The 23,939-nt window shown below is 41.3% G+C and overlaps 2 protein-coding genes and 1 long non-coding RNA gene across 3 annotated transcripts; 1 reads left to right on the top strand and 2 right to left on the bottom strand.

Moving 5' to 3' along the window:
* Positions 1–284: 284 nt before the first annotated feature.
* Positions 285–15,012, bottom strand: LOC116612823. Its single transcript, XM_048730279.1, has 9 exons — positions 14,091–15,012; positions 13,201–13,652; positions 10,928–11,112; positions 9,733–9,967; positions 9,282–9,549; positions 7,357–7,873; positions 4,441–5,033; positions 3,300–4,003; positions 285–1,208 (listed from the first exon to the last, which is right to left on the bottom strand). The coding sequence occupies exons 1-9, from the start codon at positions 14,575–14,577 to the stop codon at positions 1,017–1,019; spliced, it is 3,633 nt and encodes a 1,210-aa protein (XP_048586236.1). The 5' UTR covers positions 14,578–15,012; the 3' UTR covers positions 285–1,016.
* LOC125568422 lies at positions 8,543–10,689 on the bottom strand. The gene is made up of 2 exons (XM_048730727.1): positions 8,839–10,689; positions 8,543–8,799 (listed from the first exon to the last, which is right to left on the bottom strand). The coding sequence occupies exons 1-2, from the start codon at positions 9,811–9,813 to the stop codon at positions 8,626–8,628; spliced, it is 1,149 nt and encodes a 382-aa protein (XP_048586684.1). The 5' UTR covers positions 9,814–10,689; the 3' UTR covers positions 8,543–8,625.
* A 4,479-nt stretch (positions 15,013–19,491) lies between the features above and the next one.
* Positions 19,492–22,165, top strand: LOC125568424. Its single transcript, XR_007312355.1, has 2 exons — positions 19,492–19,645; positions 21,606–22,165. It is a non-coding gene; the product is annotated as an uncharacterized LOC125568424 (long non-coding RNA).
* The last annotated feature ends 1,774 nt before the right edge of the window (positions 22,166–23,939 follow it).

The following is a 23,939-nucleotide window of genomic DNA, read 5'->3' as shown; positions in this document are numbered from 1 at the left end:
ATTTGTACATATATGTATTTACTGTAATCCCTTAAATTGTATTGTATGACCATTTTTGCAGTGAAATAATAGCCGGGTAAACTTGTGTGGAATAAATCTTGTGTTGTGAAAACAAGAAAGAATTTACTTTATATAGGTAGGTACATTACGATAAGCGGTTCCGTATCACTTCATATTAAGATTGTATTATTGTAATTTTTTTTTTTGAGGGGGCCCAATGCTAATGTTTTTTTTTCTCAGACGACTACAAATTTACTTATGCATATGATATGCACAGAAAAGACTACACATTTTAAAATTTTATTGATTTATATGTTGTTTTCTGTTTGCACATAGTGGGAGTAGTTCCGTAGCAGCGGGTATAGTTCCGTATCACTCAAAAATTTTGTCGTCTGGTAGGAGTTTTTTTCATTTGAGAATCAATAAAAAATTATAAACAGTTTTATTTATTATTTTATATTCTAGATTATTATTTTATATTCTTGAGTATTGACTAACATTGACTATACATTTACGCACTTTTATAAAGAAGCTACACTTCTTATGATGGTATGTGATAGTGTTGTGCAAAGTTCGTGTTACTTTCATGTCTCAAAAAACGTAAAATAATTCAGGCCCATACACAGGGTGGGTTTCTCGCGTATCCCCCCTATGCGACCAAAAAAGGGTCATTCCTTATAAAGGAATATTCACATACTGTGCTTTTTCCTTATAATACCTTTGACGGCGCAGGCCCCCTCAGCCGATCCTGGTTACGCGCCTTTAAAGCATGCGCGCGCACTCACCATGGGAACGTACCTCAACTACCGGCATGCAGCGCGTGCTTCGTTTGATGTAAGCTTAAAAAAGCGCGCGCTGCATTCTGGTAGTTGAGGTAGGTTTCTATGGTTATGCGCGCGCAAACTTATACCTGGAATGGCATATTCAATGGAAGTATGTCAGCTGAATTTAATCAATAAAGTAAGTGGGGCTACCAACAGCACTTAGTGGATGCATAACAAATGTCTTTGTCATCCTTATGGCGTTGTTCGTGGGCACTCTGTGTAGGCGATGTGGCATTCGAGATTTCCAGTTCTGCTAGAGTATCCTTCAGCATCTCCATAACACACGCACACGAAGACATTCAACCCACCAGATATTTGCTTTGGACCCTGTTGGACGACATCAGCTCTGTTACTGCTGCAGCCAGCAACAAAGATCCTCTTGTCCTGTATAAAAACCAAACATGACTTATTTTAATTACACCTTTAGCCAGAGCTGTAGGTAGAAAATAATAGGTGTGGGCTACAGTACAAGAGAGGAAACTTTCTAGAAATTGACGCAATTATTTCCTATTTGTATGGAGCTTAGCCGATAAGAATGCAACATTGATGGCAATCTCGTTCCCAGAGCCCGCATATCTTTGGTCATTGGTTGGTAAACAATTCGTGCAAGCTGGAAAAGTGCCATCCCTAACATAAGTCGAACAATCAAACAAGTGCACTGCATTTTATTTAGTATAAGAAATGACCAGTAGGGGCGTGGCTGTGCCCCCAAATTTTCTTAATTTCTTAGTATCGACCACCCCCCCAATATTTCAAGGCTTGCCATGGCACTGAAAATTGATCATTAAAGAATGTTAATCATCCACTCCTTTGTTATTGTTTATCATTGAAAATACAGCGCTTTTTTTTGCAAGGAAACATCAAAATAATAATCTACGAATGAGCTCTGATATTTTATTGACTATATTTTATTGAAAATATCTTGGTTTCTTGATTGAATTAGCCGATGGAAATGGATGCTTTGTGTGACTCGCCATTGAGCGGGAGCATAAAATGGCGGCATGACTCTCCTTTAATTAACATGCAACAACAAGCTTGACACTAAGGCCTAGGGCATTATATTCTAGTAGCCTCATCAAAGACTATGGCCAGTCACAGCAATCCAGTCCTTTGTCTTGTAATCATAGATAATATTGGTTCAATTTTGTCTAGATCAGGGCACCATGGGAGCTGTTATTCTATCTGATGCATCAGAGCATTTGGTGCAGAGTTAATTTTTTTCTATATGCCATAGATGAAATATAAGTCCTATAAACAAAATCTCACATCGTAGCTCTCTGTATTCTTTGTAACACCGCAAAAGTAACCGCCCGCTGCTGTAAATTTTGTCACAGAATACGTGCGTTGTTGAGTATTCACTTGTGACAGTGTGAAATGGACTTGACTTTATCTTGTGCGTGTGTATGTTGTAAAGAGTGTGTGCGTGTTTTTATTCCTCTTATTTTGGGTAGCCTTTGTTTAATTTCCTTATATAGATGTCATGACCTTATTTGTAAAGTGTCCAGACGTGTGTGATTTCTGCATGTTTTGGAATAAATTTAGTTCTGTCCCAGCGCTCGCGTCGTGAAGCTGCAAATTTGTTTGTCTCCGTAAACTTTCGAGCCATCCGCCGAACTGACTTATTCTACTCTGTCACACACTGTTTTTGTGGTCTTAGGGCATCTTCTAGAGTCAGGGGCGTACGCAGGATTTTACAAAGTTGCAGTCAAAGCATTCAAAAGCTGGATGAGGGCGTGGCCCGCATCCCCGTGAAGGTTTTTAGCTCCCGCTTTTGGGTTAGAAATTGGCGGCAATACGTCAGACTTTATTACATGATCCTCTTTCATCCTTGATCTGAGATAGGAAATCAGTCGTCGCATGGCACTGAACGACATAACAGTATGTTTGGAAATCATCTGTGGACTAAATGATTAAGAAAATTAAAGTTTTTTTCCTCACCGTATATATAAAACTACGTACATAAAAATGAATGAGTAAATATTTGATTTTTATCCCTGTTATGCAAATTAGCCGATTTTTTTTTGCAGTCCAGTGACTGCAGGCCTATAGGCTGCGTACGCCCCTGAGAGTGAGGGTATCAAATAAAAATACCTGGGGTGTTTTCAGGCACCGCGGTGGGGGGGGGGGGGGGGGGACTGGTAGGGCAACACTTTTCAAGAAACTGTCATTTATCATGTATCCATCAAATCGCGCGCTCTGACTGGCTATCGTGAGGTCCGGTATCCTACTATCCGGACCCCGCGATACCGGACCGCTCACCTCCAAAACTCGAAATAGTGAGTTGATTTGTAAAATGACCATCGAAAAATTAATTTATACTCCCGATGTTAAAGATCTTCACAAAAGCACAGCACAGTACAGCATACGGCAAATAGGAAACTCTTATGTGCCTAGTCGAAAACACAATAACCTGTGATATTTGGAAAGAAGTGTCTCCTCTATGAAATACACCGCATTGAACGCTGCCTCGCTTACCGCTGCCTCCGTTACTGTGATACTCGTCTGACCAGACACTCCGGGACTTGAGGAATATGTCGCTATCTTGAATTCGCACGCGTTGAGGTTGGAAGTCCCTGCTTCTCCTTTGGCTCCCTGTGTACCATTGTATCCTCTTAATCCTTGCACCCCTTGGTCACCTTTGTTACCCGTGTCGCCTTTAGGCCCTTGTGGGCCTGTGATACCCGTGTCGCCTTTAGGCCCTTGTGGGCCTGTGATACCCGTATCGCCTTTAGGCCCTTGTGGGCCTGTGATACCCGTATCGCCTTTAGGCCCTTCTGGGCCTGTGATACCCGTATCGCCTTTAGGCCCTTCTGGGCCTGTGATACCCGTATCGCCTTTAGGCCCTTGTGGGCCTGTGATACCCGTGTCGCCTTTAGGCCCTTGTGGGCCTGTGATACCCGTATCGCCTTTAGGCCCTTGTGGGCCTGTGATACCCGTATCGCCTTTAGGCCCTTCTGGGCCTGTGATACCCGTATCGCCTTTAGGCCCTTCTGGGCCTGTGATACCCGTATCGCCTTTAGGCCCTTGTGGGCCTGTGATACCCGTATCGCCTTTAGGCCCTTGTGGGCCCTTGTCGCCTTTCAAGCCAGATAAAACCAGACTCGTGAAATTTCTTTGAAGTTCTTCAAAATCTCTTTGTAGTTTGAGGGTGTTGGCTTGCATTTCTTGAACCTTGGACTCTGGGAATAAATCGTATTAGGCTAAGTTCAAACGTCATATATTAAACATGAGCCGTATTCAAGGCCATTGCATGCAAATAAGAAGATGAAACAATCGACTTGATTCACTTGCATGTATATTGTCCCTCTAAGAAACTTTATCGATTAGCTATTTATTTGTTTTTCAACAAATAATCAAGCAATGAACAGCCTTGCTGGAAACGTGCCCTGAAATGTCTTGCCATCGCTGCTTCTACTGCGCAGCAAGGAACCCCTCTAAAAGCACGCTTCTAAATAGTCGCAAATATTCAACGACATTGATCAATACCTTACATACTCCAAAATTGAATAAAACAGGAAGAAAAAACACTAATACGCAACCTCACGAATAAAGCACAGTGATATCAAAAGGCACGATTCACTAAACATTGAAAATTGAGTAAGGAAGCTGAACTCACCTGTGACTTCACACGAACACTGTCTCCCCGATACAGTGCCTGTAGCGACCAAAAGCGCAACCAGCATAGATACGACACTGATTACTAATGTCGTAATAATAAGACATCTGACAGGTTTCCTGACCGATTCAAATCGACTTCCCGAGCCTTCCACTTTTCTTATGTTCTTACCATGCGTTTCCTTCTCGAGGCTTTGACGACTGATCGCCGATGGTTGCTCGGCAAAAGCCGGAGCAAATCCGAGATTTTCCCGACTTAATACTTTGCTTTTATTGTTTGTATTTGTTCGGTCTTGAAGCGCAAGTGAGTGATACTGGTGGTCGTTATGTAGAGGTTCGTATTGAGAGTCTGCTTTGTCTTGAATTTGCGTTTGAGCTGCTTGTTTGTTTAATGCAGGTTTTCTTGGCTTGTCTGAATCGATTGGCATCTCGTATGGTTCTGCGGGTTCGACTTCGTAGTAGCTTGATGACTGATCTCGTCGAGCCATTATTTTGTATCGAACCCCTTTCTTCAAGATAAGAAATGAAAATGCCCCTGAAGGACTTCTCTTTAGTAGATCAATAAGAAAGGAAAAAGCTTCCGAATCACAAGGTCTTTAGCTGCATGCAACACTCGATGGATATTAGTTCGTTCATAAATTACACGCTATTCGCTTGACTTCCTTGACTTGAAAATGAATATGAAACACAGTTCACTCCAAAACAAGTTTCGCTATCAGCATCTATATTTTATTATTTTTGCATGAGACTATAGGGGGTGAAAACAATGATTCAAGATAGAATGGTTACCAGCTTTTTTTAGGATTTTGGGATTTCGTATGCGAGCTAGAGAAAATAGCTAGGGCTAGAGAAAATAGTCACGCATTCCTAGAGAGTGTGACAGAGACCGGACCTTAAGGCCTAGTTCAGACGCCGTTCTTTTCATGTACCGTTACAAATGCAAATGTTCGCAAATAAACATAGGACAATCGAATTGGCTGATATGCATTTATTTGATTAAGATCCAGGCGCGTACCAAGGATTGGACGGTGGGGGGTAGGGGGGTGCGAGGGGGGAGGGGGTATGATATGGATAGTATAGTATCTAAAGATTCCTTAATTAAAAATGGCCCACTTTTTGGCAGCCAGGGGAGGGGATGCGCGCGAACCCCCTGTGGCCTTACTTCTCAAGACACTCCGAGGGACGCAAACTCCAGAAACATAAAAAAAGCAAGAACAAGTGTAACGAGAGGTACCAAGTGATACTGGGATCTTTGACGGCACTACTTTACTTGAGAAGAGAAGAGACTGCATTATTGAGCACATCTGTGTTCTGATTAGTCTCCTTCGCAGCCCCCAGCGGTCGGAGTCTCACACAGCGCTCCCCGCCCGTAGGGGCTGCTCAGATTTGAACTACATTCCTTCGCCGCTTTTAGCCAATCAAATTTTGGGCACCATATTTCGAGAACCGTTCTCGCCATGGCAAGCAAACCAATCACGATCCGTGTATTATCATTCAAAGAAGAAGCGTGAGAACCAACACTTGTTTGTTTAGTGCTAGTAAACCCTGTGAGATGCGAGAATGTACGAAACACAAGACCAAACTGTTGCACTTGTTGATAAGATTCTGGTAAATTGGGGGAAAGAAACCTTTATAGGGAGCCTTGTTGGGTCCAGCATCCTAAATCATTCTCGAAGTCATCATGGGAGAAAGAAGCGCAAGTAGTACATGGCGTTGCGACGGGAAATTGCAACACTTTCGAAGCTTTTGGTGTTTTCCCATCGCCTGCAGCGCTAAGCAGACGCTTGATTCTCGGTTTTTCTCGTTTGAATGCACTTTTGATTGCTTTTTGTATAGACTGAAAATTATCTTTTGCTCTTTGAAACTTGTGTGTTGTGTGACTCCGACCGCTGGTCTTGAACAAGTCTTTTCGATTCTCTAAACTTTCAAAGTCAACGAGACACAGTTGGATCATTTTGCCGAAGTTAGGGGAAGATTTTCCGAATATATATATTTTGTTTCTCAGCTGAGTATGATTACCCGCTAAAACAAAATGACAGTTCAATTGTATTTTTTATTGGCTTAATTGTACAATGGAGAGGCATTTTATTGGATTAGCCGTTTGAAAATCATCTTGATGTACAGACAATGGGAAAGGAATGTTGTTCGAATCTGAGCAGCCCCTACGGGCGGGAAGCGTTGTGTGACTCCGACCGCTGGGGGCTGCGAAGGAGACTATGTTCTGATTGCATTTATATCCAGTTGTTATCATGATGTGATAGTCCAGACGGGTGAGGCCCCGCGTGAGGTATAGCAGAAGAGGCAAATTCTAAACACCTTTTAAGATATAACAGAAGAGGGAAAATTTTAAACACCTCCTAAGGGACAGCAGAAGAGAGAAAATTTTGAACACCCCTAAGGGATAGCAAAAGCGGGAAAATTTTGAACACCCCTAAGGGATAGCAGAAAGGGGGGGGCACAATATCGAGGTTTCTTTTTAATAGTGAGGTTGGGTTTGTTCCTGTATGGCCACAATATCGAGGTTTCTTTTTAATAGTGAGGTTGGGTTTGTTCCTGTATGGCCAAAATATCGAGGTTTCTTTTTAATAGTGAGGTTGGGTTTGTTCCTGTATGGCCACAATATCGAGGTTTCTTTTTAATAGTGAGGTTGGGTTTGGGTTATAGAGCTACCTGTGAATATGTCGTTTATCCATTTGGCGGACCATTTTTTCTTGGGTAGCTCGTCTTAGATCGCAGTTGTTAGAGCGGATTTTTCAGTCGTAGCCCCCCCCCCCCCCCCGTGGCTACTGGCCTGTAGAATGTCGCATTTGTACCCATGTGACCGCATACTGACACGGTATCCAGCACCATTGCTATGAACTAAGGCCTCAGTACACCCTCTAGAATAAGCACAATAACAGTCAACAACATTGCTAACACTATGATAACCAAACCACTAGCTGTCATTAGGACATGCTTTGTGTGGACTTGGTGCGTCCTATCTTGGCGTGACATGGTTACCGGATCCGTCTTCTGTTCACTGTTCGCTTGCGCCCTCCTCCTCTCATTCGATTGCGTCTCATCCCGCGCTAATTCCTTTGCTAATGACTCGTGGATGTTTATGTTCTGCCATGACGTGCTGTTATGACTGGCATTTCGATGCCACTTTTGCTCTTGTGTTTCTTGGTGATCACTCAAAGACTTATTTTCACTCAAATCATTATTTTCTTCCTTTTCAGGCGAAGATGCGACTTTAGTGGGTGACTTTCTTTGAAAACTTGCATGAATCGGATCGGCATCGTAGTACGACCGAGTGTAGTCCGACAGCACTTTCTCAAGGTCGTTCATATCAATGAAATCCTCCTCCTGATAAGCTGGATTCGTTTTCGCTTTTCCATCTTCCATTCCGATAATTTTGTATAATCGCTGCTGTTTTGTATTGATAACGCGAGAGCCTTAAACGTGAACGCATGTGTGTATAGCTCTCTTCTTCTATCCATGCGATTTGTGTATGAATAGCATTTGCTGTTCAAAACAAGCTCATTCAGGCGGGAGATTCTAGAAGTGCATTCCACGCTTACTGAACCGGCATGACACGCGACCGGAGACTGAACCCAGTCAGAGTTTACATCAGTTAGAGCCAAAAATAACTGATGGACTCGTCTGCGATTAAGCATAACCAGAGTAGCTCATGTGAAACGTTCCTATAACTCTCGTATGGGGATTATAAAAGGATCTTGTATAGGGGATATAATAGGATTTTGTATAGGGGATATAATAGGATCTTGTATAGGGGATATGATTGAATTTTGTAAAATGAAGCAGATCTGGTCATATTTTTCTGGGGAGTTTTTTAGGTTTTTTAGGACTTTGCCGAATTCTTATACTTTCCCCTTATGATTTGTAGACTTTATCTTTTTCTTGTTTCAGTTTTAATATATCTATATATCTATATATATAATGTCTGAGTGCAGGCGTTCATATAACAGTGCTCAATACATAGGTGTAGAGCGGGATATATCTTGGTTTGTAGGAAAAAAACACGCGAACACCGTTTCATCTCTACAAGCCTGTTTCGTGGTTGCCCACTCATCAGGAGATTTATTAAGAATATATTACTACCATCACTTATATACTATCTATGTATAAAATTAACATAAAAATAGGGCGCGAAATTTGAATGGCTGTTATGATGAAATTGAATAGTTCAGCTGTTGCATAACAAGGCTTTGTTCCTGTGGAGGGACCAAGACACTAGCTCGTTACGATTGTTTAAAGTTGATAGCTTGAGTTGGCGGATAATGATAAGTTTTTCTTTGAGGCAGAGATTACATCTTTTGCTAGAGCTGTTGTAGGCGGAGTGAGATGACAGGATTTTCCAAGAAATAAAGTGGTCTATGTCGTTGTCTTTAAGGCTCCATATGTACTTGCTTAGTTCGGTCGAGTTTCTGTGTTTAGCGTGTCGGAATGAGGCGGTGTGGTTTCTATATCTTGTCTTGAATTCGTTCTCGGTTAGTCCTACGTAGGTTTCGGAGGTGTTGTTGTCCTTTCTTGTTACAGTAGCTTGGTAGATAACAGATGATTGGAGGCAGTTTCCGTCAAGGGGGCACGCGTTCTTTTGTCTGCAGTTGCATGTTTTGTCATTGGCGGTGGCGAGGGAGGTAGGGGCGTCTTCGGTTGTTATTGATGAGGCGATTATGCGTTTGTTGTGGCTGTCAATTATCTGCTTGGTGTTGCTCATGCAGCTATAACTGATTTTGATTGTGTTCCGGTTGAAGATTTTTCTGAGTTTGTGGTCTTTAGGGAAGTGCTTGTCTATGAGTGAGAGGAATCTGTGGCCGATGTTGGTGCTTTTGTTCTTGCTAAAAGGGGGGTTGTACCAGATGATGTTGTTGCGCTGGCGGTTCTTGCGTTTGCTTGTGGTGTTTGGTTCGTAGTGCAGTGTGTAGTTATATCCACTTTCGTCGAGTGCTTTCTGGTATGGCGGGGCGGCTTGGTCGAAGGTTTCTTTGTCTGATGATAGTGTAGATAAGCGTTTGTTGATACTGGCAGGGATATTCTTTGTGATGGTAGGTGGGTGGTTGCTCTCGCGGTGGACGTACTGTAGTGGGGCGTTCGGTTTGGTGAAAGGCTGGTAAGTGTTGCGGTTTAGGTCGAATGTGACGTCTAGGAAGATGACTACTCGCTTGTTGGCTTCTATGGTGATTCGCAGTCCGTTGTTGTTGAAGATGCGGCATAGTTCTTTCTTGATATTTTCTGTGTTTTTAGGTGTGCCGCTTGTGATGGCTAGTCCGTCGTCGCGGTAGAGTCCTACGTTGATGTTAAGGTCTTGGAGTTGGGAGAGGAGGAAGTTGCCTACAAGTTCGCATGTTTCAGCGCCGTCGTAGCTTCCCATTGTCACGTCGAATGTCGAGTTGCCTTTTTTGTGCCAGGGTGTTTGGTTGTAAACTAGGATAGAGCTCTTGGCGTGGGTTATGATGTTTTTTTCTTCAGCGGTGATGCAGTCGTAGTCAGCGGCGAAGTCGAGGGGTTTGTTTAGGAGTTCTTGGCTGATGAATGGGTAGAATTCCACTATGTCGAAACATATAAAGTTGGATGCTGTCTTGTTTTTTGTTGATGTGAACCAGTCGATTACGGCTTTAGTGCTTTACCATTGGTGAAAGTTACGTTTTGTATTTTCTTTTTTTAGGGGGTCCCAATGCTCATGTTTTTTTTTCTCAGACGACTACAAATTTACTTATGCATATGATATGCACAGAAAATACTACACATTTTCAAATTTTATTGATTTATATGTTGTTTTCTGTTTGCACATAGTGGTAGTAGTTCCGTAGCAGCGGGTATAGTTCCGTATCACTCAAAAATTCTGTCGTCTGGCAGGAGTTTTTTTCATTTGAGAATCAATTTGAAAATTAAAACAGTTTCAGTTTTATTTATTATTTTATATTCTTGATTATTATTTTATATACTTGAGTATTGACTAACATTGACTATACATTTACGCACTTTTATAAAGAAGCTACACTTATTATGATGGTATGTGATAGTGTTGTGCAAAGTTCGTGTTACTTTCATATCACAAAAAACGTAAAATAATTCAGGCACATACACAGGGTGGGTTTCTCGCGTATCCCCCCTATGCGACCAAAAAAGGGTCATTCTTATAAAGGAATATTCACATACTGTGCTTTTTCCTTATAATACCTTTGACGGCGCAGGCCCCCTGAGCCGATCCTGGTTACGCGCCTTTAAAGCATGCGCGCGCACTCACCATGGGAACGTACCTCAACTACCGGCATGCAGCGCGTGCTTCGTTTGATGTAAGCTTTAAAAAGCGCGCGCTGCATTCTGGTAGTTGAGGTAGGTTTCTATGGTTATGCGCGCGCAAACTTATACCTGGAATGGCATATTCAATGGGAGTATGTCAGCTGAATTTAATCAATAAAATAAGTGGGGCTACCAACAGCACTTCGTGGATGCATAACAAATGTCTGAGTCATCCTTATGGCGTTGTTCGTGGGCACTCTGTGTAGGCGATGTGGCATTCGAGATTTCCAGTTCTGCTAGAGTATCCTTCAGCATCTCCATAACACACGCACACGAAGACATTCAACCCACCAGATATTTGCTTTGGACCCTGTTGGACGACATCAGCTCTGTTACTGCTGCAGCCAGCAACAAAGATCCTCTTGTCCTGTATAAAAACCAAACATGACTTATTTTAATTACACCTTTAGCCAGAGCTGTAGGTAGAAAATAATAGGTGTGGGCTACAGTACAAGAGAGGAAACTTTCTAGAAATTGACGCAATTATTTCCTATTTGTATGGAGCTTAGCCGATAAGAATGCAACATTGATGGCAATCTCGTTCCCAGAGCCCGCATATCTTTGGTCATTGGTTGGTAAACAATTCGTGCAAGCTGGAAGTGCCATCCCTAACATAAGTCGAACAATCAAACAAGTGCACTGCATTTTATTTAGTATAAGAAATGACCAGTAGGGGCGTGGCTGTGCCCCCAAATTTTCTTAATTTCTTAGTATCGACCACCCCCCCAATATTTCAAGGCTTGCCATGGCACTGAAAATTGATCATTAAAGAATCTTAATCACCCACTCCTTTGTTATTGTTTATCATCGAAAATACAGCGGTTTATTTGCAAGGAAACATCAAAATAATAATCTACGAATGAACTCTGATATTTAATTGACTATATTTTATTGAAAATATCTTCGTTTCTTGATTGAATTAGCCGATGGAAATGGATGCTTTGTGTGGAGCGGGAGCATAAAATGGCGGCATAATTGGCCTTTTTTAGTTAACATGCAACAAGCTTGATACTAAGGCCTAGGGCATTATATTCTAGTAGCCTCATCAAAGACTATGGCCAGTCACAGCAATCCAGTCCTTTGTCTTGTAATCATAGATAATAGATATCTGGTCTCATATTGGTTCAATTTTGTCTAGATCAGGGCACCATGGGAGCTGTTATTCTATCTGATGCATCAGAGCATTTGGTGCAGAGTGAATTTTTTTCTATATGCCATAGATGAAATATAAGTCCTATAAAAAAATTCTCACATCGTAGCTCGCTGTATTCTTTGTAACACCGCCAAAGTAACCGCCCGCTGCTGTAAATTTTGTCACCGAATACGTGCGTTGTTGAGTATTCACTTGTGACAGTGTGAAATGGACTTGACTTTATCTTGTGCGTGTGTATGTTGTAAAGAGTGTGTGCGTGTTTTTATTCCTCTTATTTTGGGTAGCCTTTGTTTAATTTCCTTATATAGATGTCATGACCTTATTTGTAAAGTGTCCACACGTGTGTGATTTCTGCTTGTTTTGGAATAAATTTAGTTCTGTCGCAGCGCTCGCGTCGTGAAGCTGCAAATTTGTTTGTCTCCGTAAACTTTCGAGCCATCCGCCGAACTGATTTATTCTACTCTGTCACACACTGTTTTTGTGGTCTTAGGGCATCTTCTAGAGTCAGGGGCGTACGCAGGATTTTACAAAGTTGCAGTCAAAGCATTCAAAAGCTGGATGAGGGCGTGGCCCGCATCCCCGTGAAGATTTCATAGCTCCCGCTTTTGGGTTAGAAATTGGCGGCAATACGTCAGACTTTATTACATGATCCTCTTTCATCCTCGATCTGAGATAGGAAATCAGTCGTCGCATGGCACTGAACGACATAACAGTATGTTTGGAAATCATCTGTGGACTAAATGATTAAGAAAATTAAAGTTTTTTACCTCACCGTATATATAAAACTACGTACATAAAAATGAATGAGTAAATATTTGATTTTTATCCCTGTTATGCAAATTAGCCGATTTTTTTTTTGCAGTCCAGTGACTGCAGGCCTATAGGCTGCGTACGCCCCTGAGAGTGAGGGTATCAAATAAAAATACCTGGGGTGTTTTCAGGCACCGCGGTGGGGGGGGGGACTGGTAGGGCAACACTTTTCAAGAAACTGTCATTTATCATGTATCCATCAAATCGCGCGCTCTGACTGGCTATCGTGAGGTCCGGTATCCTACTATCCGGACCCCGCGATACCGGACCGCTCACCTCCAAAACTCGAAATAGTGAGTTGATTTGTAAAATGACCATCGAAAAATTAATTTATACTCCCGATGTTATAGATCTTCACAAAAGCACAGCACAGTACAGCATACGGCAAATAGGAAACTCTTATGTGCCTAGTCGAAAACACAATAACCTGTGATATTTGGAAAGAAGTGTCTCCTCTATGAAATACACCGCATTGAACGCTGCCTCGCTTACCGCTGCCTCCGTTACTGTGATACTCGTCTGACCAGACACTCCGGGACTTGAGGAATATGTCGCTATCTTGAATTCGCACGCGTTGAGGTTGGAAGTCCCTGCTTCTCCTTTGGCTCCCTGTGTACCATTGTATCCTCTTAATCCTTGCACCCCTTGGTCACCTTTGTTACCCGTGTCGCCTTTAGGCCCTTGTGGGCCTGTGATACCCGTGTCGCCTTTAGGCCCTTGTGGGCCTGTGATACCCGTATCGCCTTTAGGCCCTTGTGGGCCTGTGATACCCGTATCGCCTTTAGGCCCTTCTGGGCCTGTGATACCCGTATCGCCTTTAGGCCCTTGTGGGCCCTTGTCGCCTTTCAAGCCAGATAAAACCAGACTCGTGAAATTTCTTTGAAGTTCTTCAAAATCTCTTTGTAGTTTGAGGGTGTTGGCTTGCATTTCTTGAACCTTGGACTCTGGGAATAAATCGTATTAGGCTAAGTTCAAACGTCATATATTAAACATGAGCCGTATTCAATGCCATTGCATGCAAATAAGAAGATGAAACAATCGACTTGATTCACTTGCATGTATATTGTCCCTCTAAGCAACTTTATCGATTAGCTATTTATTTGTTTTTCAACAAATAATCAAGCAATGAACAGCCTTGCTTGAAACGTGCCCTAAAAATGTCTTGCCATCGCTGCTTCTACTGCGCAGCAAGGAACCCCTCTAAAAGCACGCTTCTAAATAGTCGCAAATATTCAACGACATTGATCAATACCTTACATACTCCAAAATTGAATAAAACAGGAAGAAAAAACACTAATACGCAACCTCACGAATAAAGCACAGTGATATCAAAAGGCACGATTCACTAAACATTGAAAATTGAGTAAGGAAGCTGAACTCACCTGTGACTTCACACGAACACTGTCTCCCCGATACAGTGCCTGTAGCGACCAAAAGCGCAACCAGCATAGATACGACACTAATTACTAATGTCGTAATAATAAGACATCTGACAGGTATCCTGACCGATTCAAATCGATTTCCCGAGCCTTCCACTTTTCTTATGTTCTTACCATGCGTTTCCTTCCCGAGGCTTTGACGACTGATCGCCGATGGTTGCTCGGCAAAAGCCGGAGCAAATCCGAGATTTTCCCGACTTAATACTTTGCTTTTATTGTTTGTATTTGTTCGGTCTTGAAGCGCAAGTGAGTGATACTGGTGGTCGTTATGTAGAGGTTCGTATTGAGAGTCTGCTTTGTCTTGAATTTGCGTTTGAGCTGCTTGTTTGTTTAATGCAGGTTCTCTTGGCTTGTCTGAATCGATTGGCATCACGTATGGTTCTGCGGGTTCGACTTCGTAGTAGCTTGATGACTGATCTCGTTGAGCCATTCACGCCGAGCACAAAACACTCCAAAAGCGGCAGGGTTTTCCGTGTCAAATCGCCATCTTGGACGGGGCACGTTTTCAGAGGACTGGTGCCAAATTTACGAATCTGCTCGGGCCCTATGTTCGAAAGCTCGTAGGATTTTCGCTAGCTTCGGAAAATAAGATCGGATGGCGGGAAAGCACAGACGGAAGAACAAGGTTTGATTTGGTATCAAACACGGCCAGAATTTCGCGTGGTTCCTGCGCCTATTCTTCAAACGGATACGGTCTTTCCGCGACTTTTCCCAAAATGTCTTGAATGCAGTTATTTTGAGTCCCGATTTTATTTTTACGTCGAAAGAATTTATTGAAAATCAGCAGGGTAGTCCGATTCTTGAACCCCTGAATGTCGCTATGATTTTGGTTTTGTAGATTTCTCCTCTGTTCTCACTCTAATTTTCAAGTTTAATTGTAAATATGCCAAAGAGGTCCAGTCTCGGAGAGTAAATGCGAGAGGCTAAATTAAAGTGACAGAATGTGATGGACTCTTCGTGAGAACTGCAGGACCTGGAGGATGAGTTTTCTTCCCTTTAGCAAAGCATCACTGAGAAGAAACTTGAAAGCGAAGCGAGAAAAGCTGAGGCTTAGCAGAAAGGTATTTATAAAGAACCAAATAGAATGTGTTTACACATAATACTCATTTTGTAGAAATGCAGTGCTTATAGAAAAGGAATCGAAAGGAAAGGACATATTTGTTTTAGCCAGACTTGCGCATTATTTTACGCTATCGTGTTATTTGAGAGGGGTGATTTATTGAGTTATAAATTATAGTCGAATTGTTGGTTCTTTTAGATCGAAAGATCGTTTCGTCAAAGAAATAACACATGGAATAGAACTAAAAAAACTCGGCGCGCGCGTTGCTATGGTAACTTATAAACAATAATTATTCTTTGTTGTGAAAGTATTTTCAGTTTCAACAGCGCTTCAGTTTATTGTATTCTTGGATAAACTTGTTCTTAACGAAACTCAAGTGAAACCAAATATGATAATCATTTAAGTTACATCAGAAAACTTAGTCAAATCAAAATAGTTAAGTAAGACTTAGTACTTTTAAGTAAATTAAATTGGATTCTAAATTCTGAGTTTTTCCAAACAGATGACTTGTAGTTTCATCTTGGTCTAATTATTATCTTTGTTTGTTTGTTTCATATTTGATGGCTACATGGATATTCTCTTTAGATTAGTGATATCCTCAATAGAAAATAGATAGCAGTAATTAGGTTATTATATTTTTAGGCTATTATATTTAAATGTAATCAATAACCTTACTCTGCATAGCAGTTAAAAATAGGTAGGTAGATTCAGACAGTCGTATGGAAGGTAACAGTCAGGAAGGAGGCAGTCAGAAGGGGTTTTTAAATGGAAATGCAGTGTCTATGAGGAGGAAGAATCTGACATGCTTCACTGAGGGAGGGGTCATGCTACCTGCTATAGTGATGCTATAGTGGTGTGCAAGCTTTAAGATATCTTAGGGGTAAGAATTACTGTTGACTACACCCAAAGTGCTGTCACTTAGGGTTACACTACTAACGTTTACATGTTTCCATTATTTCTCTGTTGTTTTTTATCTTGCCTTGACATACATCCAGAACATGTTTGATGTACACACACTTTGTGTGCATGATATAAATGTTGCATCCAAACATTTCTTGGTGGCTGATTGCCATGGCTCTAAGAGTCAAATAATAAAGGTATGTAATCCTGTAAAAAATAGCATGTTTGATGTACTCTGAGGTGGATTGTCTCCTTAAAAAGGTGAGTAAAAAGATGTAAGAGGCTAATTTGATAGAAAAAAAATCTATTTGTAAGCATCCAATGGTTAAATGATTTTTTTTTATGAATGATAGACTTTGATAGGTGATGAAATATTTTTTTTAAATAAAATGTTTGATTTTTCTATTATCTTTATTGAACTTGTTTTTGTAAATTATCTTATGACAGAGTTGGTATACTTTCTACTTATCCCATTATCTTTACAAATGCTAAATGCAGATCTCTTATGTTATGCAATTACAAATTACAGCAAATAAAAAAAAAGACATATTTGTATGTTAATTTTGGAATACATTTGATCAATATATTATTTCAAATCATCAGCAACTCTTTTTTTATGAATAAGAACATTGTTATTGTGATGCAGTGAGGTCTATGATAAACTTGAACACAGTATTTCAATGATGCAAAATCTGGGTTTAGAAAAGTTGTTCGGAAGTAAAGCTGTCCACTCACAAGAGTGCATGTTGGCAGAGCATTTACTGTATTGTGTTCTTACATAAAAAGTGTGATTGATCTGCTTTCAGCATAAAATAAAGTGGCTACCTAATGCAGGTTCATAAGAAATTTAAGGAAACTGGAATTGTATATCCCTTAGTAAATATGTAATGTATATACTAGAATCAGGGAAGAAATAAACAACATTCGTCTATGGTACTAAAATTAAAATACTTTAATATATTGGTAAATTATTCTTTATTGAGGTTTTCAAAATCCCATGCAACAAAATGTTGCAAATGTTCACACATATTTTTTTGTATATACTGTACAAAGTGATCTATACTATCTGAAAAAATAGTTATGTAATATTTGAATTCTGAGGCATAATACTGTAATGCTGATATATTTATATACATTCTGATATATCCATAACTATTAATTCTTGCCAATATTTATTCTGCCACACAACAGTTTTTTGACATTCATTGCTTAAAGCAATTAAGGATTTAGCAAAAAAGTACAAATTTATTTGAAAAATATTTATATAATCTTACTTCATATTTAGAAGTGCTCATGCCTTTTATGGTAATAGAGACCATTTAATAAATTCTTTATTCATAAGATAATAAATAATATAAGATTATCATATCAATTTATAAATATATATATATATATATATATTTACAATATTTATTGAATTGTTATATATTTTGTAACCTATATTTCTGAAATAAATCTTGCAATTTCATACTTCTGCCAGATATTTTCTATTAATATAGATATACTTAAAGTAGGAGTCCCTCACTAGAGTTGTCCCTTGAATAGAGGTGTCTCTTGTTGGTAGATGTGTCCCTTGATAGAGGTGTCACTAAGAATAGAATGTCCATAAAATAGAGGTGCCCTTTGAATAGAAGTGTCCCTTGAATAGAGATGTCCATTGAATAAAGTTGTCCATCATAGAGGTTCTATCTTGAATTTTTCGTCAGGAATCTCATCTTACTAAAAATAATGCATTGTCTGCCTGGATAGAGGTGCCCTTCGAATAGAGGTGTAACTTGAATAGAGATGTTCATTGAATAAAGTTGTCCATAAAACAAAAGTATTCCTTGAGTTAAGGAGAGATATGCCATTGAATAGATGTATTCTTTGAATAGAGGTGTCAATTGCATAGAGGTTTACTTTGAATAGAGGTGTCTCTTGAATAGAGGTGTCCCTTGAATAGAGGTGTCCCTTGTATACAGGTGTTCCTTGAATAAAGGTGTCCCTTGAATAGAGGTTTCCTTTGAATAGAGGTGTCCCTTGAATAGAGGTGTCCCTTGAATAGAGGTGTCCCTTGAATAGAGGCTTCCTTTGAATAGAGGTTTCCCTTGAATAGAGGTGTCCCTTGAATAGAGGTGTCATTTGAATAGAGGTGTTCCTTGTATAGAGGTGTCTCTTGAATAGAGGTGTCCCTTGTATAGAGGTGTCCCTTGAATAGAGGTGTCCCTTTAATAGAGGTGTCCCTTGAATAGAGGTGTCATTTGAATAGAGGTGTTCCTTGAATAGAAGTGTTCCTTGGAAAGAGGTTAGAAAACAGTAAAAACGAGAATGTCAGTTTTTGTGTTGTGGAATTCCACAAGTGTTCCATTCTCCATAATGAAAGAACAACCTGCGATCGGCGAGTATTGTACGCTAGTCTCAGCTCCTTGTTTTCGGAGACAAAAAGGGACACCTTATGCCCGGTCTTCATTCCTTTAAGCTGGCTTTTGAAAAATCCAATCACCTCTTCTGATGTGAAGCCGGACAAAGTAACGCAAAACACCTTAAATTAACGGATCGAAAAAAAGTGCAGAACTTCTTCCTTCTTGTCCTTGGAAATAAAAAAAAATGGACAAGCAAAACCGCCGAGAAGTTTTGCCAGTCTTCGTTGTCGTAGGGTTGTCATAATCCTCGTTATATTCAGGATCACTGTCATCAAGGACAAGAGCGAGCACTTCTTCACGACCATTTTGAAAACCCCGCCAGACTCACGCGCGCATCCGCTGATGAAAAGTACAGGCGAACATTGCCGATTTTAGGACCCTTTGTGCCCGGCGTGTATTTTGTATCGAACCCCTTTCTTCAAGATAAGAAATGAAAATGCCCCTGAAGGACTTCTCTTTAGTAGATCAATAAGAAAGGAAAATGCTTCCGAATCACAAGGTCTTTAGCTGCATGCAACACTCGATGGATATTAGTTCGTTCATAAATTACACGCTATTCGCTTGACTTCCTTGACTTGAAAATGAATATGAAACACAGTTCACTCCAAAACAAGTTTCGCTATCAGCATCTATATTTTATTATATTTGCATGAGACTATAGGGGGTGAAAACAATGATTCAAGATAGAATGGTTACCAGCTTTTTTTAGGATTTTGGGATTTCGTATGCGAGCTAGAGAAAATAGCTAGGGCTAGAGAAAATAGTCACGCATTCCTAGAGAGTGTGACAGAGACCGGACCTTAAGGCCTAGTTCAGACGACGTTCTTTTCATGTACCGTTACAAATGCAAATGTTCGCAAATAAACATAGGACAACCGAATTGGCTGATATGCATTTATTTGATTAAGATCCAGGCGCGTACCAAGGATTGGACGGTGGGGGGTAGGGGGGTGCGAGGGGGGAGGGGGTATCATATGGATAGTATAGTATCTAAAGATTCCTTAATTAAAAATGGCCCACTTTTTGGCAGCTAGGAGAGGGGATGCGCTCGAACCCCCTGTGGCCTTACTTCTCAAGACACTCCGAGGGACGCAAACTCCAGAAACATAAAAAAGCAAGAACAAGTGTAACGAGAGGTACAAAGTGATACTGGGATCTTTGATGGCACTACTTTACTTGAGAAGAGAAGAGACTGCATTATTGAGCACATCTGTGTTCTGATTAGTCTCCTTCGCAGCCCCCAGCGGTCGGAGTCTCACACAGCGCTCCCTGCCCGTAGGGGCTGCTCAGATTTGAACTACATTCCTTCGCCGCTTTTAGCCAATCAAATTTTGGGCACCATATTTCGAGAACCGTTCTCGCCATGGCAAGCAAACCAATCACGATCCGTGTATTATCATTCAAAGAAGAAGCGTGAGAACCAACACTTGTTTGTTTAGTGCTAGTAAACCCTGTGAGATGCGGGAATGTACGAAACACAAGACCAAACTTTTGCACTTGTTGATAAGATTCTGTTAAATTGGGGGAAAGAAACCCTTTATAGGGAGCCTTGTTGGGTCCAGCATCCTAAATCATTCTCGAAGTCATCATGGGAGAAAGAAGCGCAAGTAGTACATGGCGTTGCGACGGGAAATTGCAACACTTTCGAAGCTTTTGGTGTTTTCCCATCGCCTGCAGCGCTAAGCAGACGCTTGATTCTCGGTTTTTCTCGTTTGAATGCACTTTTGATTGCTTTTTGTACAGACTGAAAATTATCTTTTGCTCTTTGAAACTTTGCCGAGTACGATAGCATGGTTTACAAACAAACTTTTCAAGTTCGAATCTGAGCAGCCCCTACGGGCGGGGAGCGTTGTGTGACTCCGACCGCTGGTCTTGAACAAGTCTTTTCGATTCTCTAAACTTTCAAAGTCAACGAGACACAGTTGGATCATTTTGCCCAGGTTAAGGGAAGATTTTCCGAATATATATATTTTGTTTCTCAGCTGAGTATGATTACCCGCTAAAACAAAATGACAGTTCAATTGTATTTTTTATTGGCTTAATTGTACAATGGAGAGGCATTTTATTGGATTAGCCGTTTGAAAATCATCTTGATGTACAGACAATGGGAAAGGAATGTTGTTCGAATCTGAGCAGCCCCTAAGGGCGGGGAGCGTTGTGTGACTCCGACCGCTGGGGGCTGCGAAGGAGACTATGTTCTGATTGCATTTATATCCAGTTGCTATCATGATGTGATAGTCCAGGCGGGTGAGGCCCCGCGTGAGGTATAGCAGAAGAGGCAAATTCTAAACACCTTTTAAGATATAACAGAAGAGGGAAAATTTTAAACACCTCCTAAGGGACAGCAGAAGATAGAAAATTTTGAACACCCCTAAGGGATAGCAGAAAGGGGGGGGGGCACAATATCGAGGTTTCTTTTTAATAGTGAGGTTGGGTTTGTTCCTGTATGGCCACAATATCGAGGTTTCTTTTTAATAGTGAGGTTGGGTTTGGGTTATAGAGCTACCTGTGAATGTTTCGTTTATCCATTTGGCGGACCATTTTTTCTTGGGTAGCTCGTCCTAGATCGCAGTTGTTAGAGCGTATTTTTCAGTCGAGTGTGTGTGGGTGGGGGGGGGGGGGGGAATTTCTTCCGAAACTCCACCCCCCCCCCCCCCCTGGCTACGGGCCTGTAGAGTGTGGCATTTGTACCCATGTGACCGCATACTGACACGGTATCCAGCACCATTGCTATGTACTAAGGCCTCAGTACACCCTCTAGAATAAGCACAATAACAGTCAACAACATTGCTAACACTATGATAACCAAACCACTAGCTGTTATTAGAACATGCTTTGTGTGGACTTGGTGCGTCCTATCTTGGCGTGACATGGTTACCGGATCCGTCTTCTGTTCACTGTTCGCTTGCGCCCTCCTCCTCTCATTCGATTGCATCTCATCCCGCGCTAATTCCTTTGCTAATGACTCGTGGATGTTTATGTTCTGCCATGACGTGCTGTTATGACTGGCATTTCGATGCCACTTTTGCTCTTGTGTTTCTTGGTGATCACTCAAAGACTTATTTTCACTCAAATCATTATTTTCTTCCTTTTCAGGCGAAGATGCGACTTTAGTGGGTGACTTTCTTTGAAAACTTGCATGAATCGGATCGGCATCGTAGTACGACCGAGTGTAGTCCGACAGCACTTTCTCAAGGTCGTTCATATCAATGAAATCCTCCTCCTGATAAGCTGGATTCGTTTTCGCTTTTCCATCTTCCATTCCGATAATTTTGTATAATCGCTGCTGTTTTGTATTGATAACGCGAGAGCCTTAAACGTGAACGCATGTGTGTATAGCTCTCTTCTTCTATCCATGCGATTTGTGTATGAATAGCATTTGCTGTTCAAAACAAGCTCATTCAGGCGGGAGATTCTAGAAGTGCATTCCACGCTTACTGAACCGGCATGACACGCGACCGGAGACTGAACCCAGTCAGAGTTTACATCAGTTAGAGCAAAAAATAACTGATGGACTCGTCTTCGATTAAGCATAACCAGAGTAGCTCATGTATATATAACTCTTGCATACTCTTTTTTATATAACAAAAATCATTAGAACGCCCTGCCTGATATTTTAGTAATAAAAACATACCGAGGCTCAGATAGCCGCAAAATATTGTTTTGTTGATGTAATGCGTTCTAAAAGGCAGATTCATAGCGTGGCCCTAAAGGGAGCCGTCACGGATTTTCCCATTTCTTGTTTACCTGAGGTCGCTTCGTGATTAGCCGACTTGACGGCTCCCATTAGGGCGCGGTTGCGTAAGATTTTATTAAGTGGTTTTGATAGGTCCGGTGTAGGGCGGGGGGAGATATATTTGCTTTGAGGAGTAGCTACGGCCTTCCGTGGCACCCGAGTTTACACCCGTTCAGTAATCGGGATGCCCGGATCCGAGACCGGCCCGAGTTATTTGTGATCTCCTGCTTGATGGCGTGGTTGCTAAGCTTTCTGACGACTTATACTGCGGCGGAAACTCTCCAAGCTCCACAACTGGCAAACAGTCCTTACAGAAAAACGGCCTTCCTCTCAGCGTCCAAGACAAGCGTTAACCCCAAGTCCACAACCATCTTGGACTGGGTGTGGTCCCAGGAACCCTAACCGCATGCCCACATCGCGTCGCAGCACTTTCCCAATGCTCTCCACCTCAGAAAGCACTTTGAAATCATTCATAGGGGCCTACAAAGTTCTCGCGCGCCTCATTCCAAGATGCTCGTAGCTTCTGGCCCCGTAAGACGACGCCATTGCTGGTCGACCCTTAACTGACCTGATAACCTTGTCAAACGACTTACTCGACGCCTTCTCTGTTGCTAAGACCGAAAAGGAGCATATTTCTGACATTTCATTTTGGTATCTCGAAAAAATTAACTGTACTTAATTCCGTCAGAATAATTTTGATTTCATCGGTTGTCAGTTTTAAAATTGGCTTAACCCTATTCAGACTGGGAGGGGGGGGGGGGCTCTTTAAGCCCCCTCAGGGAAAATTGCTATAACTTCTGAACCATAGCAGCTAAGAGGCTAAAACTTGGTGACTTTTCCTAAAATCTATCTGCGGACGTTTTGATGCCATTGACATGTCGAGGTGACGCTCCATATTACCATAGCAACCGTTTTTTCACACATAGGTTTCCCAAAAACCGAAAAGTAGTGTTTTTTTTTTTTCATATATTTTTCACAACAGCGTAGAATTTTTTTTACTTTGGATATTTGGGGGGGAGGGGTGGGTAAATTTGCTCTCTCAAATTTTTTTTACCAGCTGGGGGGGGTCCGTAACATGAAAATACTGATCCAGGCCTAAAAATGTCACTAGATTTTCTAGATGACACTTTAAACGCTAATATTGTGCATTTATCATTACTATGAGCAGTAATACAAGCATGCAAATACTTTTTTGTAATAATTACATATTTTTTTTTCTTTTGCAAATAAAAAAAAGGATCCAAGATGGCGGACCCAAGAAGGCGGTAATTATTCCAAAAAAAATGATTATAAACGTTTTCATGGCCTTTTTGCATTGTAAGGCCGTTAAAAGATTGATTTCTACATATTAAATGATTTCAACCCGATATCTAATAATTTAGGTAATATTCGAAAGAATATCTAGACATCGTATTTATGACGTCATTCTGACGCCATTATTGACTCGACCACACCCAAAATAGGGCGTGACGATTCTTTGCATGCTGGTGATCATTGTCTGTAAGTTTGATGGTCATCGCTTAAGCGGATTATGAAATACGCCCCCCAGTCACAGACAGCCCAATAGCCCAGTCTGAATAGGGTTAAGCTTCCTACGAGTCACGCCCACAGAACTAGTCTTACTAGGAAATTTTTTCAGTGGCTCTTCTGCGGCAGTGACCCTTGAGAGCGCCCGCAAAGTACGCTGGATCTTC

This window comes from Nematostella vectensis, chromosome 7 (genome assembly GCF_932526225.1).
Source record: "Nematostella vectensis chromosome 7, jaNemVect1.1, whole genome shotgun sequence".
Taxonomy (NCBI): Eukaryota; Metazoa; Cnidaria; class Anthozoa; order Actiniaria; family Edwardsiidae; genus Nematostella; species Nematostella vectensis.
The sequence above is the reverse complement of the archived record's forward strand: the minus strand, read 5'-3'. Positions and strand labels throughout refer to the sequence as shown.

Bases quoted from the DNA above. Each gene is read 5' to 3' on its own strand.
- LOC125568422 (XM_048730727.1), bottom strand. From the start codon at position 9,813: ATGGGAAGCTACGACGGCGCTGAAACATGCGAACTTGTAGGCAACTTC. The intron at 8,800-8,838 runs TGGAGCCTTAAA...CACTTTATTTCT, and splicing joins CCGAACTAAGCAAGTACATA to TGGAAAATCCTGTCATCTCA.
- LOC116612823 (XM_048730279.1), bottom strand. From the start codon at position 14,577: ATGGCTCAACGAGATCAGTCATCAAGCTACTACGAAGTCGAACCCGCA. The intron at 4,004-4,440 runs GTGAGTTCAGCT...ATTTATTCCCAG, and splicing joins GTGTTCGTGTGAAGTCACAG to AGTCCAAGGTTCAAGAAATG. The intron at 1,209-3,299 runs GTAAGCGAGGCA...GTTTTTATACAG, and splicing joins TCACAGTAACGGAGGCAGCG to GACAAGAGGATCTTTGTTGC.